Source organism: Rhinopithecus bieti, unplaced genomic scaffold (genome assembly GCF_001698545.2).
Source record: "Rhinopithecus bieti isolate Rb0 unplaced genomic scaffold, ASM169854v2 scaffold_17743, whole genome shotgun sequence".
Taxonomy (NCBI): Eukaryota; Metazoa; Chordata; class Mammalia; order Primates; family Cercopithecidae; genus Rhinopithecus; species Rhinopithecus bieti.
The window spans coordinates 2,313,362-2,328,201 of record NW_016809230.1 but is presented as its reverse complement, the minus strand read 5'-3'; the positions used below and the strand labels follow the sequence as shown (position 1 = coordinate 2,328,201).

The following is a 14,840-nucleotide window of genomic DNA, read 5'->3' as shown; positions in this document are numbered from 1 at the left end:
GATGTAGGCATCTTGCAAGTTGTGGAGAAAGCTAATGGAGACTATGGGATGAGCTGTATTTGACCATAAGTATCTGGCCAGGAGAAGAACCAAGTAGGGCCGGGCGCGGTGGCTCATGCCTATAATCGTAGCGCTTTAGGAGGCCAAAGTGGGTGGATTGCCTGAGCTCAGGAGTTCGAGACCAGGCTGGGCAACATGGTGAAACCCTGTCTCTACTAAAATACAAAAAGCCGGGTGTGGCAGTGTGCACCTGTAGTCCCAGCTACTCAGGAAGCTGAGGCAGGAGAATTGCTTGTACCTGCGAGGCAGGGGTTGCAGGGAGCTGAGACCACGCCACTGCACTCCAGCCTGGGTGGCAGAGTGAGAATCCATCTCCAAAAACAAAAAAAAAAAAAAAGATGAGGCTTGGTGTAGTTGAGTAACATTCACGCCTATTGCAGCAGAAACCTAAAGTACTATCTGAGACTGATAAAGTAAGATATTACAACACTGAAGATAAGAAGGACATTGACAAAAAACAAACTAACTTTCACCCTAAATAACAAGGATGTAGGTATGGATCCAATCACCAGAACTATAAATAGAAACTGTTCAAAGTGGTACCCCTTAGGGATCAAAACTAAGATGAGGCTGGAAAGCACTTCTCCTTATCATAAATCCCTGAGGTGTGCTATTTATTCTTCAAGCAGATTTTATAATATACTGATTCAAAAATAAGTAGCATGATACTAATTTCAGTTTCTACTAATGTCATCCAGTATGGTTTTGTCCTTATTAGGATGAATGAAACTACTTTCTAAACACTAAACATTTCTAAATTCTCTCTGATGCTATTATTTTGACATAAGGGCATACTAATTGCTCCTGAAAAGCCAAACAATTGTTATCTTCTCTAAAAACTGTATTACCTAATCTTGGATGTCAATACTGTTATTTGAAAGATTACATAAGGCAGTTGGGCTAAAACTAAAGAACTGTTACTTCAGTTCCAAAAGCAGGCCAAGGAGATTTACAAACACACCTACCACCTCAAAATGGACCCTTTTGCCTATAATTTATGTATTAAATGGATTCAAGTTTTGTTCCCAATTAGATGCTCAATGTTAGTAAACTCATATATTTGAAAAGGGCTCACCATTCGTTGACAAACTTGAATGCCCTTGGAGAACTTTTCCAAAGCTACCAACGCAGTGGTACAGTGTTTGCTAACCCACCTGAGCTATTAAGATTTCCTTTCATTGAGCAATCACTCAGAATTTTTTTCTGGCCCACTTTTTTTGACATCATAATATGTTCTTCTCTTTAGTCATATTAAAGAAATTAGAAAATACAGGGCCAGGTGTGGTTGCTCACGCCTATAATTCCAGCACTTTTGGAGGCCAAGGCAGGCAGATCATTTGAGGTCAGGAGTTCAAGACCAGCCTGGCCAACATGATAAAACCCCATATCTATTAAAAAAAAATAAAAAAAATAGTGGGGCGTGGTCGTGCACACCTGCGATCCCAGCTACTCAGAAGCTGAAGCACAAGAATCACTAGAACCCAGGATGTAGAGGTTGCAGTGAGTCCAGCTCATGCCACTACACTCCAGCCTGGGCGACAGAGCGAGACTCTGTCTCAAAAAAAAATAATAATAATAATAAATTAGAAAATACAGCACCATCAAGTGACTGCTTCCAAGTCTAGGTTCTATCTAATGAAACCACATATTGGTCACATCTCCGTGAGTCCAAAGAACAAGTTTTGAAGAAAGGGCTTGTGACTGAATTTAGATTGTATGATATTGGGGTAATTCTCTTTTCACATTAAGTGCTTTGTGGACGTGACTCTGATGGGCATTATAGGGTCAATAAAATATTAGCCCTTCCTGCCCCCATCGTGGTGCTCAATAAAGGCTGGTTGAATTCAAAGCCCAGCCTCCTCAACCTACTGGTGAATGACATGAAAGAGTTAACACTTTGAAAATTGACATGGCCCTGCAGAATCCCTCCCAGATTTCAGGAGGCACAATTGTAAAGCCCAAACTGCCAAGCACAGCTTTCCTAAACCTTAGTAATGGAGGCCTTTTGTGCAGATTTGGAAGATTAGACAGTTTATAAGTATGATATAGATTCTGTGGCCAAATGAGCTGCGGAACAATTCTAAAGCCATTATTCCTCTTTCTAAATAATTCTTCCCTTTGAAGTTAAGTCATTTTGCTTGGAAAAACTAACTATTTAACCATTAATCATTAATTTTATGTAATTTTCTTAACTGATTAAAATACTGATTTTATTGTTTTCTAAGTCTTTGCCTTAAGTGTAAGAAAAAAAAATGGATTAAAGTACTAAGTGTGACCAGCCAGATATTTTTAAAAATTGGTTTAATGCCTTTTACTGAGTTGGGGGGGGAAAAAACTTAGTAAAAGCCTTAGAAAAGTTCATAGCTAAAACTGAAACCAACCCAAGAAGTGACTATATTTGCATAACTTGATCTGTACTTGGAAAAAAATTCCACTGAAGACAACAATGGAAGCTTATCAAATCAGAATTTTACATAGATTTTCCATAGCCCTACTAAAGAATACTGACTCATTGGTCAGTTATGGTGAAAATTTAATGGAGCGCTAAGATAAGAAATGCATGAATCAGAGTGTGTTTAGTGGTTCCATTGCTTCAGTATGAAAACTACATTAGGCATCCAGCTTCCCTAACGCTTTCTGAGACCAATTCTAGAGCACTGTAGTAATTAATTCTTCAGCATTTCATGTGGAGCCAGATCCTGCCACTGAATTAAAACCCCTTTTATTTTGCCCCAGTCATGAAAAACTCAGACATTATGTAAAATTAGGATTATTGGCTGCTTAGCTGGTTTTATATTTTTCAAGATGGCAGTTAACCTGCAACTGAATCTTTTCTAAGAAAATGATCTTCTATAGGATAAATTCTAAGGCAGAACTGAAGGTACTAGTAATACTACTTAGTGAAGTTGAATCTGTAGAGGGTTAATTACTGTCTACAACTCAGAAAAGTATTATACATCAGAGAGTAAAAGTCTGAGGCAAGTCTGATTTAAACCAGGGTCCTAGTTTTACTCCTAAATCCTAAGAATTTCATATTCTGTTAGGAATGTATATGCTTTTGCTTCATGAAATTTCACCTTCTACAATTGGTTCAAAGTGCCAGCTAATTTTTCAGATATGCTCCCTGTTTCAAAACAGACTGAAACTGATAGATTGAACAGTTATAAATTATTTAAGTGCTTATCTTTTGAAGTAATGCTGAAAAAATTAGGATCTGCTTTGCCCTCTTCATGAGAAATGATTGCTTATTAAATCGCCTCTTGATTTCTATAAAGATTAGCCAGCCTTTCAGGTTTCTTCTCAGTGTTAGGAGTTTCTTTTCACCCAATTTCAAATTCTTTCTTATATTTCATTTTCAAAAGTACACATAAGCTAGAAAATTTGAAAATACAGAGAATAACGAACTTCATGCGTATGTTTTCTTGTTTTAAAATATCTATTTAGCCTTTATATTCTATAAGGTAATTTCCAGTTATAGAAATATACTAATCACTGGTTCTATCTATCCATCCATCCTTTCATCTGACACACTAGCAGTGATAACAATAATGAATAATAATCATATTAATAAGCAGAGGGCATTCATAAAATATTTACTTTTGTTTCAGAAACTCTGTTGAATGCTTTACATAGGCTATGTCATTTATTCCTCTCAATGATGTATATAAATATCCCCATTTAACAAATGAGAAAGCTGAGGCACAGAGAAGATCATAACTTGATCAATGTCAAAATGAGTGACTGGCAATCCAATTAGTTTAATGCCAGAGACCATGATTTTATACTCTGGTGGCAATCATCTATTCTTACAATCATCTATTCTACCCTTTACATATATTTGTAAAACTACCTAGTTATTTCAGTTTGGATTGAGTTTTTGGACTGCCAGCTCTCAATATCTATACATCTTCATGACACTAGTTTGTCTTAGACATTCTTCCTAGCACTAACTTCAGACCATGACTAGGGTGATCGGATAACCTTTTAACCAAATCAGGACATTTCTGATAGTGAAAAGGGCTGGGTTGGTAAGTGTGCTGGTTCATACTTACTAAGTCCCAGGTGTGAACTTCAACCACCCAGGCACAGGAGTACATGGAATCATTCTAACAGGCCACTAGGATATCCTTTCTCTGTTCCTAGTGCAGAACATAGATCCTCTGAGGGCAAAACCAGGTATATTGTTCAATGGCCCCATGATACCTCCTTTATTTTTCGCAGGATATATTTTCTGGACAATTATTTTTCTTCTTTGTTATAGAGTAGAAAATTTAATAAGCAACCTAAGAAGAATAAAATATTCTAATATTCCTTTAGAGCTGATTAGCTATGAACACAGAGGCACATTCATTTATCACAGCTATAGTACAAGTATAAAATGACCTGTACCTTTAATAAGTCCTTTTTCTTGCAGAGTTTTCAGGGAAGGTCTTCGGGTAATAAACTTCTTTAATCTGCTTTTAACTCGATTTTTGTCGCTTGTATCGGAAGCACTATGATGCAGTCTGAACACTGAAGATTTAAAAATAATCAGAGGCTTTCAGTAAATTTCTCCTTTATGATTATTACTTTATGCAAATCTGAATAGAAAACAGTAGTTATGAAACAACTACCTGAATTAATAACTCAGGCTCTTCTGTCTAGAACAAGCCATGTGAGTAAAATTTGCCCACATGAAAGTACTAGTCCTGTTGCAGCATGAATGTACAATGAGAATGGGATTAGTTCCATATATTCACAATTTATTTTCACTTTCATTTCCTTATATTTAACATAACCTTTACATGGATAATTCCATGTGTTTATACACAAAATTATGGTCAGAGTAAGGGAAAAAATCATCTAAGCTACAGGAGACAACTCTTTAGGATTGCCGATTTCAATTAAGTAGGATTATGTACTATCCCTAGCTTATGCAGGCATTTCTGAAGGTCCTGCTTGCTTGAATAACTTTGTCAATCTTCTTTTCTATATTAACCTGAAGTGATTTATTTTTCTGAAGCGGATATTTCTTACTCTCCTTATTGATGTATAATTATTATCAATTCTAGGTGAAATTCAGAAACATAATTTGCCTCAAACTTTTTCCATGTCTTCATTAGTCATGGAACAAATATTTGCTGAATGTCTACTAATCAGGCTCCATGCTAAAAGCTGTGAATTCAGGGATGAATATCATACATAAGGTCTGGGTTTTCATTAAGCACAGTCTAAACATATTAAAGATACCTTCTTCCTCCTCTTCTCCTTATTTTTAGACAGATTCTTGCTCTGTCACCCAGGCTAAAGAGTAGTGAAGTGATCACAGCTCACTGCAGCCTCAGCCTCTCAGGCTTATATGATCCTCCCACCCCAGCCTCCCAAGTAGCTGGGACTACTGGCTACACCTGACTAATTTTTTTGGTTTTTTTTTTGTTTTTTTTCCTGGTAGAAATGGGATCTCACTTTGTTGCTCAGGCTGGTCTCGAACTCCTGGGCTCAAGTGAGCTGCTCACTTCAGCCTCCCAAAATGCCAGGATTACAGGTGTGAGCCACTGCGCCTGGCCCAAGGTGTCTTATTATTAGTTACAGATAGTAATTTGTTGTGCCTGTAAATAAGATACATATCTTAACTGAACGGTACACTGCCTTCATTCAATTGTTGACATAATGTGAGGGTTTGGGATACTTCATTAAGTATTCTTTTTAATAAATATAGACATGCTTTTGAAAATCTATCTGGTCCAGGGAGAGAGAAACCTCCCTATAACTGGCAAAGTAAGGCAATTTTTGCATCCTCCTTTCCCTGCCTTTGACTACAAAGCAGGCTCAAACTTGAGTTAGCAAAATGGGGAATTAAGGTGAAGTTCAAGACTGAGAGTGACAGAAAAAGAAAAATATCCTGCTCATCTCCTAGCTGGGAGAAGGGTGGAATTTTATTTTTCAATCAAAGTCTGGATCATCACATGAGACTAGGTGCTGTAAATTACTAAACTGAGACAATTCTTGCCACTTGAAAATCTGTAATACTTTATATTACTTTAAAGTATTGCTTCCCAAATTGTGTACTATTGACATATTAGGGTAGACAATTCTTTGTTGTAGAGGCCTGTCCTTTGTGTAGGATACGGAACAGCATCCATGGTGTCTACCCACAATATGCCAGCAGCACGCCCTCCTTAATTATGACAACAAAAAAATGTCTCCAGACATTGCCATAGGTCCATGAGGGAGGAAGTTGGGGTACAGAATTACTTCCTGTTGATGATCATTGCTTTAAACTGATTGGAAAAGTTATAGGGTCGTCTGAAGTTCTCATTTATCATTGGAAGGTCTATCCATACATTGAGAAAATATAAAAGAACTCTGAAAAAAAATCTATATATCTATAGCATGTGTGTGTGTGTATATATATACAATCTCATACATATCTACCATCTATGTATTTGTCATGAGCTATCTATTTTTTAAATGAATTGGTAATAAAAGTACAATGACTATCATGTGAGAAAGGTGGACAGCTTCCCAGCTATTGGGCTCTTAAGAATGGACACAGGAGGTGGAACACCACACACCAGGGCCTTTCTGGGGTTGGGGGGAAGGGGACGGAGAGCATTAGGACAAATACCTAATGCATATGGGACTTAAAACCTACATGACGGGTTGATAGTTGCAGCAAACCACCATGGCACATGTATACCTATGTAACAAACATGTACACTCTGCACATGTATCCTGGAACTTAAAATGTTTTTAAAAAATTAAAGTAAATTTTAAAAAATGGGTTCTATAGGTGTGAGAGTTAACAGATGCCCTCAGCTCTCAGGGTAATTTAGGGAGGACCAAAACAGCCTGAGTCCTTGGGGCAGTTGTACTGTATATTCTTTGGCTATAAGCAGTTTCCATCGGTGTGTTATACAAGTATGATTGTCTTTGTGTAGCTCAATAGTTTGAAAAGTACTGCTTTAGATTTGTGCTGTCTAAAGTATTAGCCACTAGTCACTTGGGGCTATTGAACACGTGACATGCAGCTTGAGCCGTTGGTTGAAATAATTTTTACATGTTTTCAGCTAAATAAAATATCTTGCTATTATTTAAATAGTTTCTTTTTACTTCTTAAAATGTGGCTACTAGAAGATTTTACATTACACACGTTTCATGTTGGACAGTGCTGGAAGATAAAAAATAAACACAAATTGACCAACTTCTGTATACATGGCAGTGCTGGGTTTAACTGTTGTGGATAAAATGTATATGGCCTGTGTAATTATTTATTTTTTACTTATTTTAATTTTACTTATTCATTTATTTATTTATTTTGAGATGGAGTCTCGCCTCTGTCGCCCAGGCTGGAGTGGCAGTGGGCCGGATGCCAGCTTCACTGCAAGCTCCGCCTCCTGGGTTACGCCATTCTCCTGCCTCAGCCGGCCGGTAGCTGGACTACAGGCGCCCGCCACCTCGCCCGGCTATTTTTTGTACTTTAGTAGAGACGGCGTTCATCGTGTTAGCCAGGATGGTCTCGGACCTCCTGACCTCGTGATCAGCCCGTCTTGGCCTTCCAAAGTGCTGGGATTAACAGGCTTGAGCCACCGCGCCCGCCTATATTTTATTTTTTATATTTTTTATTATTATATTTATTTACTTTTGAGACAATCGTTTCCCTCTGTCGCCTAGGCTGGATTGCAATGGGACGATCTCAGCTCACTGCAACCTCCGCTTCCCAAATCGAAGTGATTCTCATGCTTCAGTCTCCCGAGTAGCTGGGATTACAGGAATGAGCCACTATGCCTGGCTACTTTTTAGTTTTTTTTGTTTGTTTGTTTGTTTGTTTTTTTTGAGACGGAGTCTCGCCCTGTTGCCCAGACTGGAGTGCAGTGGTGTGATCTCAGCTCACTGCAAACTTCGCCTCCCAGGTTTAAGCAATTCTCATGCCTTAGCCTCCTGAGTAGCTGGGACTACAGGTGAACACCACCATGCCCAGCTAATTTTTGTATTTTTAGTAGAAATGGGGTTTCACTATGTTGGCCAGGCTGATCTCGAACTCCTGACTTCAAGTGATCCACCCCACTCCCAGCCTCCCAAAGTGCTGGGATTACAGGTGTGAGCTACCGCGCCTTGCCTAAGTTTTGTATTTTTAATAGATGTGGGGTTTCACCATGTTGGCCAGGGTGGTCTTAAACTCCTGGTCTCAAGTGATCCTCCTGCCTCATCCTCCCAAAGTGCTAGAATTACAGTGCTAGAATTACCTGACTGGCCTGTGTAATTATAATGCAGCACAGTAAGGAGTCAAATGGAAATGTACATGTACGAGACTAGAGGATCTAAGAGGAGGGATCGACCTCAGGTCATTTTGGAGAAATAACAAGTGTCCTGAGAACCCAAATAAACAAAAATTGCTTTTACAAGACCATGAATATCAGCCATTAACGAATTCAAAATCGTATAGTTGGAAGAGTCATTATGAGCATCTTAACAAAGTGTGTTTATGTGCTATCCTAGGAAAGACCTAGACTTTCCTTCTAGGTCTAGTCATTGCAGTGACCACAAGTCATGTATGATCTGCTTCAACTGACAGCTGTAGTCAAAGTCCCACAGGTCTGGGTTCTAGTGTTGGAGGCTGAAGAAACACTTCACATCTTTCAGAATAACTCTGCCTCTGGGCAATTTAGGTTTCAAGTCCATCTTTGGAATGACACAGAATAATCAATCTAAGTTTTCACAGGTTACGAAAGTAGTATTTTCTATTTCTGGTCTCACCTCAAAAACCTTGCCATTTCCCATGACAGAATGCCAAGAAATGCAGGGCCAAGCAAGTTTTTTTTTTTTTTTTTTTTTTTTTTTTTTTTTTTTTTCATTTGGAACTAGTAAAAATGATGCCATTAGAAAGTACTTAACAAATTAAAATATACACACACGATGTATAAAAGCTAGATTATGAAAATAATTATGGCGTGAGTTATATCTTTTTGAAACTCCCCTAGGTATTCTGGTGATAGTATTCTTAATTAGAGAGATATATATGTATGTTATATTGTCTTCAATACCACCATCTGGTTCCACATGTGAGAAAGTGTGTGTAAGGTGCATTGGTTTTTCAAAGAAAATGGAAATATGTTTTTAACTGCTTTATCTTGTTTCCTTCTCATACATACTGAGAAACTAGCAGAGTCTTGGATATGATTAGACAGTTTTTAACGTAGCCAAACTCTCCAAAGTTGCCTCTAATGATTACTTTCCTGGAGACAGACTAGAGCGTCAACTTCCATTTCCTGATGCCATAAATAATTGTCCTCAGATGACAAGTCAAATGACAAGGCCTGTGCCATCATTCATTCCACTCATTTTGTTCTAAGAAGAGTTATGCAGAAGTTGAAGTCAATAGATGACTATAATATATAGCATACTTTTTTATTAACCAAATAACTTGAAAGCACTATAAATACAAAATAAAAATGTTAAGAAGTACATGGATATAAAGCAAGGTCCATCACTGGGACCCTGTAAACAGCAGTAAAAGTCTTTGAATATTGTGGTTTACAAATCTGATTTTAACAGCCAAACTTATAAAACAGTTTACGCTTTTCTGTTGTCAAGGGAGAAAAACTTGCCAAATTGTTCATTTTAAGTAAATACAACATAACCAATTAAGGAAAGCAAAATTTAAACACATGCCTATGATAATCAGGACATAGTTTGCTTCTGATTTCACTACTGATTTTAACAGAACAGTGTTCCTTCCATTTTCCCACAGCACCCAAGTGACCCCACACATACTTTTAGAAACTTGTAATCACACAGTGCAAATAAAAGGACACTTTACTGGAAAATACACAGTGTGGTACAATAATCCATCATTTATGAAAATAGAATTCAGCCTTTTCTTTTCCCTCAGAGATTCAACTACTTTTGAGGGTGAAGCTTCCTGTAGTTTAAAGATTTATGTTAAGTTAACGAGTAGTTTTTTTCCATTCCCACTTTAAGTTTTTATTCGAAAATAAAAAGAGCCAAAAGAGATATGAGTTTAAGCTCTAAAACATTTAATCTGATTTGCATCAGAGACTAGGGCAATCACTCTTAATCACAGGTATTTTTACCTCCATAAACATTAACCTTAATCTAAAATGTACTAGCTTTCTAGGTATTCTAGAATTTACTTCTATTTCCTATATGTTTTCCTCTGCTTTTTCCATTGGTGATCTTTTCTTTCAAGCCTGAACAAATAGAATGTTTTTCAAAGACTGAGAATTTTCAGTAACAATAGGCAATTTAAATCTCAACACACAGTCAAAGGCATTAGCTTTAAATACCATTCTTAAGCAGTTGAGAGACTTAATTGGTACTAAAACTGCTCTGACCAGAGGGGAGTTAGAATTCTGGACTTTCTAAGATGTTAGGATAGTGGGCTTTCTAAGATCATATTCAGTTAACAGTATTACATATGAGAATAGGCATTAACCCAACACAAGTTTTATACCTGACACAGCTATTATGATATTAAAAAGCACCTCTAGAGCTACAAATGCTTATTGTAGTGGGTGTCCTTAGTATATTTATTTTCTCACTCTAGTAACAGGAAGGGGAAACAACGCCCTTTGGATGGACGATGAACATCTACTCCCATTTAGGGCATGGGAACCACAAAAGAAAACCCCCGAATCTTCCAGAATTCAATGGTTTGGATAATATGATCCAAAATTGTGCATCTGCCAGAACATCTCTTTCTGGGGACCTTATTTTGAAATACCTTCTTTTCCTGCCAAACTGCTGTTCTCGTGGTATTCCCATGTTACAATTACATGTTGTTATTATTATTATTTTTTGAAATTTGGAAATGCTGGGACAGCCAACATTTCAGAAATATTGCTAAAGGAAAGCGTAATCATTATCCTTCAGAAAAGCTATCACAAACAGCTTTCTAGGCTACTTGTTCTCACTGTATTGGTGAGGTTTGACATTGGGATCAACATCGTTGTAGGTAGATAGTTTTGTTAGCAGCTAAGAGCTCTAAACATTTCAATTCAATTCCAAAAGGACCTCAAGGGCAAAGCTGGTAACAGTAGCTTTAGTGCCATTGTCTTACCACACTGCAGTATTCAGAGCAGGAAATCAAAGAAAAAAATGACAAAATAAGGTTATGTCAGGCTATTAATCCCTAGAGTTTCCAAAACTCTTCTCATACCATCACAGGGATTACATAACAAAGTACTGAATTATCTCCACTCACATTTTCCAACACAAACTTCTTGTATTGGAATTACCCTGCTTAACTACTTTCCAAATTACATAAATAAGAGCACCTTATCCCAAATTGATTGAAAAAAGAAATCAAGTTTATTACATTTCTTTCCAGCCTCCTGTTGATTCCTTTCCAGGGCATTCACACTTGTGCTAATTCATGGGGCTGTAATAAATACTGCTTTGCCTTCTCCAGTCTGTGGTTTTAGAGCTCCCAGAACTTTGCACATAACTCCCTGTGTCAGAGTGGGCAGAAAGGGTAAGTTTGGGCTTAATGTACTGTTGGTCATTTAATATCTCTTTTTTTCACTTGCTCAGTGTAAATAGAAGTCATAATTTCAAACCCCAACTTGCAGCCTGAGAAACTAAGTTATTGAAACTTTAAGTGACTTGCTCAAAACACAAATCATGATTAAATCTGGAAATAACTGAAAGAGGGAATGCTGGGCATTTTAACTGCAGTGCTTGGTTTTAACCACTTACTTCCCACTTAGACATTGTGGAAATACAAAATAGACAATTAGATCCATAACAGAAGGGTGTGTATACATCATCTATTCAATGATTAATATTCATGCTATCTACCCATTTAAGGAGAAGTGAAAATTCATACAATGAAAATGTTTACTTTTAGACTGCATCATCAACTTTAAATAGTTAAATCTAACCACATTTTTATATTTTTGATATCAGTCAACAGCTGGCAATCTACTGTCATTCAGTCATAGGAAAATTTCATGGCTACTTTTCTCAGGAATATATGTATCCATGTCTTCTACTTCTAATGCATTTGTCTATGATGTAAATTCTTGTCTTTTCATGTATAGACTTAATATTTTTATTTTGCTCATAACACATCTTAGGTGTATCTACATTGATAATGTATTTCTATAGTGGAAGGCAGGGTGTTTTGTTTAAACTCTTTTCGTTATAGCACTTAGCATAGCTTTGGGTTTCATAGTGAGTACTTTTAATGGTAGTAATGATGATTGATGATAACTTCAATCCCATACTGCAAATATTAAGTACACCATCACAATGTTTAATTTCCCTTCCACTATAGATTTATCTGGTTTCTTTTTATAAGCCAGAGTTTAATGACTTTTGTCTGTGTGTGTGTGTCACAGGTTATGAAAATACTACATTTTCAGAAAAACAATAAAGAAAGAGAAAATATACCTAAACAGCAAAACCTATCTTGTATGTAGAGAAACACAATGACATTTTTTTTTCCTGAAACAGTGAGATACAGTGTAAAATGTAAAGATTCAGATCATTTAGACATTCTTCTATTGACTATATATTTTAACTTGGCTTCTTATGACTTGATATAGTGTCAGTAAAACTTTGTCACTTGAGAGCTGTTCAAAACTTTGATAAATTTACTAATAAAGTAAGTGGTTATTGAGCTAAGGCAGTAGCTGATTTTGAAAGCTGAATTACTACAAAAAAAAAAAAAGAAGAAGAAAATAACATAGGGCATCAATCCACACAAAGGGCACTGTGAAGCAGAAATATGTTTTCCATGAGGAAATATTGTATATTAAATACAGGAATGGGTTCTCTTCTAGTGATGGAAAACAGGCCACAGCCAAATCAAATGAGAAGAGCCTTAAATATAAATGTGAACATCAGTCCATAAAAGGGAAAAAAACCCAAAAATCAGAAGAGTTGTAGGCTTGGTAATTTCACCAGAGAGGTAATAGCCTCTGCTTCTAGGAAATTAACACTTAGATTTCTGCAAAAATGTAAGTCAAGTTGGAGAATAAAATACATGCATATATAAGAGTATTGGATATTTTAGTACTGATATACGGACTCAGATTCTGAACCATCATTAGCAGTATTTCAGTTGGGTGACATTTAAATATTCTCTCCATGTATACATACATAGTAAGAGCTACCACTGTATATCATATGTGTGTATGTTTGCACATTTGTGAAAATGCCTGTAAAGATACATTCTCAGCAGGTATAGAGGGGAGTAACATATAGTAACTTTGAGGCTTCTTTTTTAAATCTCTAAATTCCTGGCCTTGTGTGTGTTACAATGTATCCTTAGTAAATAATATGCTATAATGTATACTTAATTTTCCAAACAAAATTTTCAGCCAGGACAGAAAAACATATATGACAAGTGCAAGTAGTTTGAGAAATGTCTGAAAACCAAATTATCAATAGTTAAGAAGTGGGAAAATGTTTCTTAGATTATAAGTTATATATAATTCTTCTAAAATAGTCTTAATTTCCACTTTTGCTAGACAATTGGATTATTCTAATGTCATATTTATTAATGACTACTATTTTGAAGTTATTTACTATATAATAAGGAATTTACTAAACACATTAGATCTCATTTAATCTTTATCAATATGGTAGGTTCCATTATTATCCATTTTACCAATTAGAAATCTGAGGTTCAGAGAAGTTAAGCCCCGTAGCAAATCAGTGGCAGAGCCAGAACTTAGGTGGTATCTGATTCCTGCCCTAAGGCCCTGCCTGTCCATCTGTGTGGCAATACTGTCAGTGTGTGTAAGGACGTAGAGAGATGGTAATGTCCCCCACCCCCTCGCCTTACCATACTCAAGTGCTTGCAACCTAAGGTCTTAAATCATCTTCTTTACATGAACTGATTACTGAAACTATCCATGTGGTATGTATCATCCTAGGGCTGAGATGGAAAAAGAATCATCTTAGGTGAGATGAGTGAATCATGGGACAACAGTGGAGCTGGTGGCTGAATACTCTCTGGATTGCCATTGAGAACAGTTGAAGAATATATCTGTGTAGGACAGAACTGTAACCACCATGGACATGAATTGAGTTCTGCCACAAGGATGCATACTGGGCAGAAGGCAAATCACTCACCATGCTCCAGATTGCTCTATGCAGCAAGACAACCATGAACACAGGAGAGATGTAGGTGGGAACTGGGGGTTCCTTTCAGGCAAAAATAGCTAGCAACCTAGCTGTGTCTTTCCATTTTACCCCTGCCCTCACACAATCTTTTTCAGACGCACACTTAGCCCACAACAGTGTAAGTGAACATATTCACTTCTGCAAACTCCTTAGTTCTTCTCTCACACAAACCGGGAAATCCCATTCTTCTCTATGCCTATCCCCAGAGCTCAGAGGCTTGTTTTGTTCCTGGTTGCTTCACAGGAACTGAGTGTAAGAATTCAGGATCAGGACTTGAGGAAAAGCAGATAAGAACCATTGATACGCTTCCTTCCAATTGCTAGTGCCTTGCCTTGCCCTTCCCTTCCCTTCCCTTCCCTTTTTCCTTCCTTTTTCCTTCTTTCCTTCTTTCTTTCTTTCGTGTTCCTTTCTCTCCTACCCATTCTTTCTCTTTTGAATAATATAGGCTTTGGATTTTGAATTCCAACTCTGTCACTTAACATTGTATCTTATTCAAGCTACGTTAGTTTTTTGTGCCTCTATATCATCTGTTAGATGGGGATAATAATGTCTATGGCAAGGATTTTTGTGTATGTTAAATGCTTTGATATAGGAAAAACATCCAGCTCCATGTCTAAGGTATAATACAGATGTGGTTAACAGAAGCA

The 14,840-nt window shown here is 37.0% G+C and overlaps 1 protein-coding gene across 1 annotated transcript in view; it reads right to left on the bottom strand.

Moving 5' to 3' along the window:
• Nucleotides 1-14,840, bottom strand: part of LOC108539968 (rho GTPase-activating protein 15) — a 438,320-nt gene that overhangs the window by 58,028 nt on the left and 365,452 nt on the right. Inside the window, exon 10 of the mRNA XM_017888935.1 lies at nucleotides 4,450-4,572. Coding sequence (XP_017744424.1) covers nucleotides 4,450-4,572 — 123 coding nt within the window. The remainder of the gene's footprint in view (nucleotides 1-4,449; nucleotides 4,573-14,840) is intronic.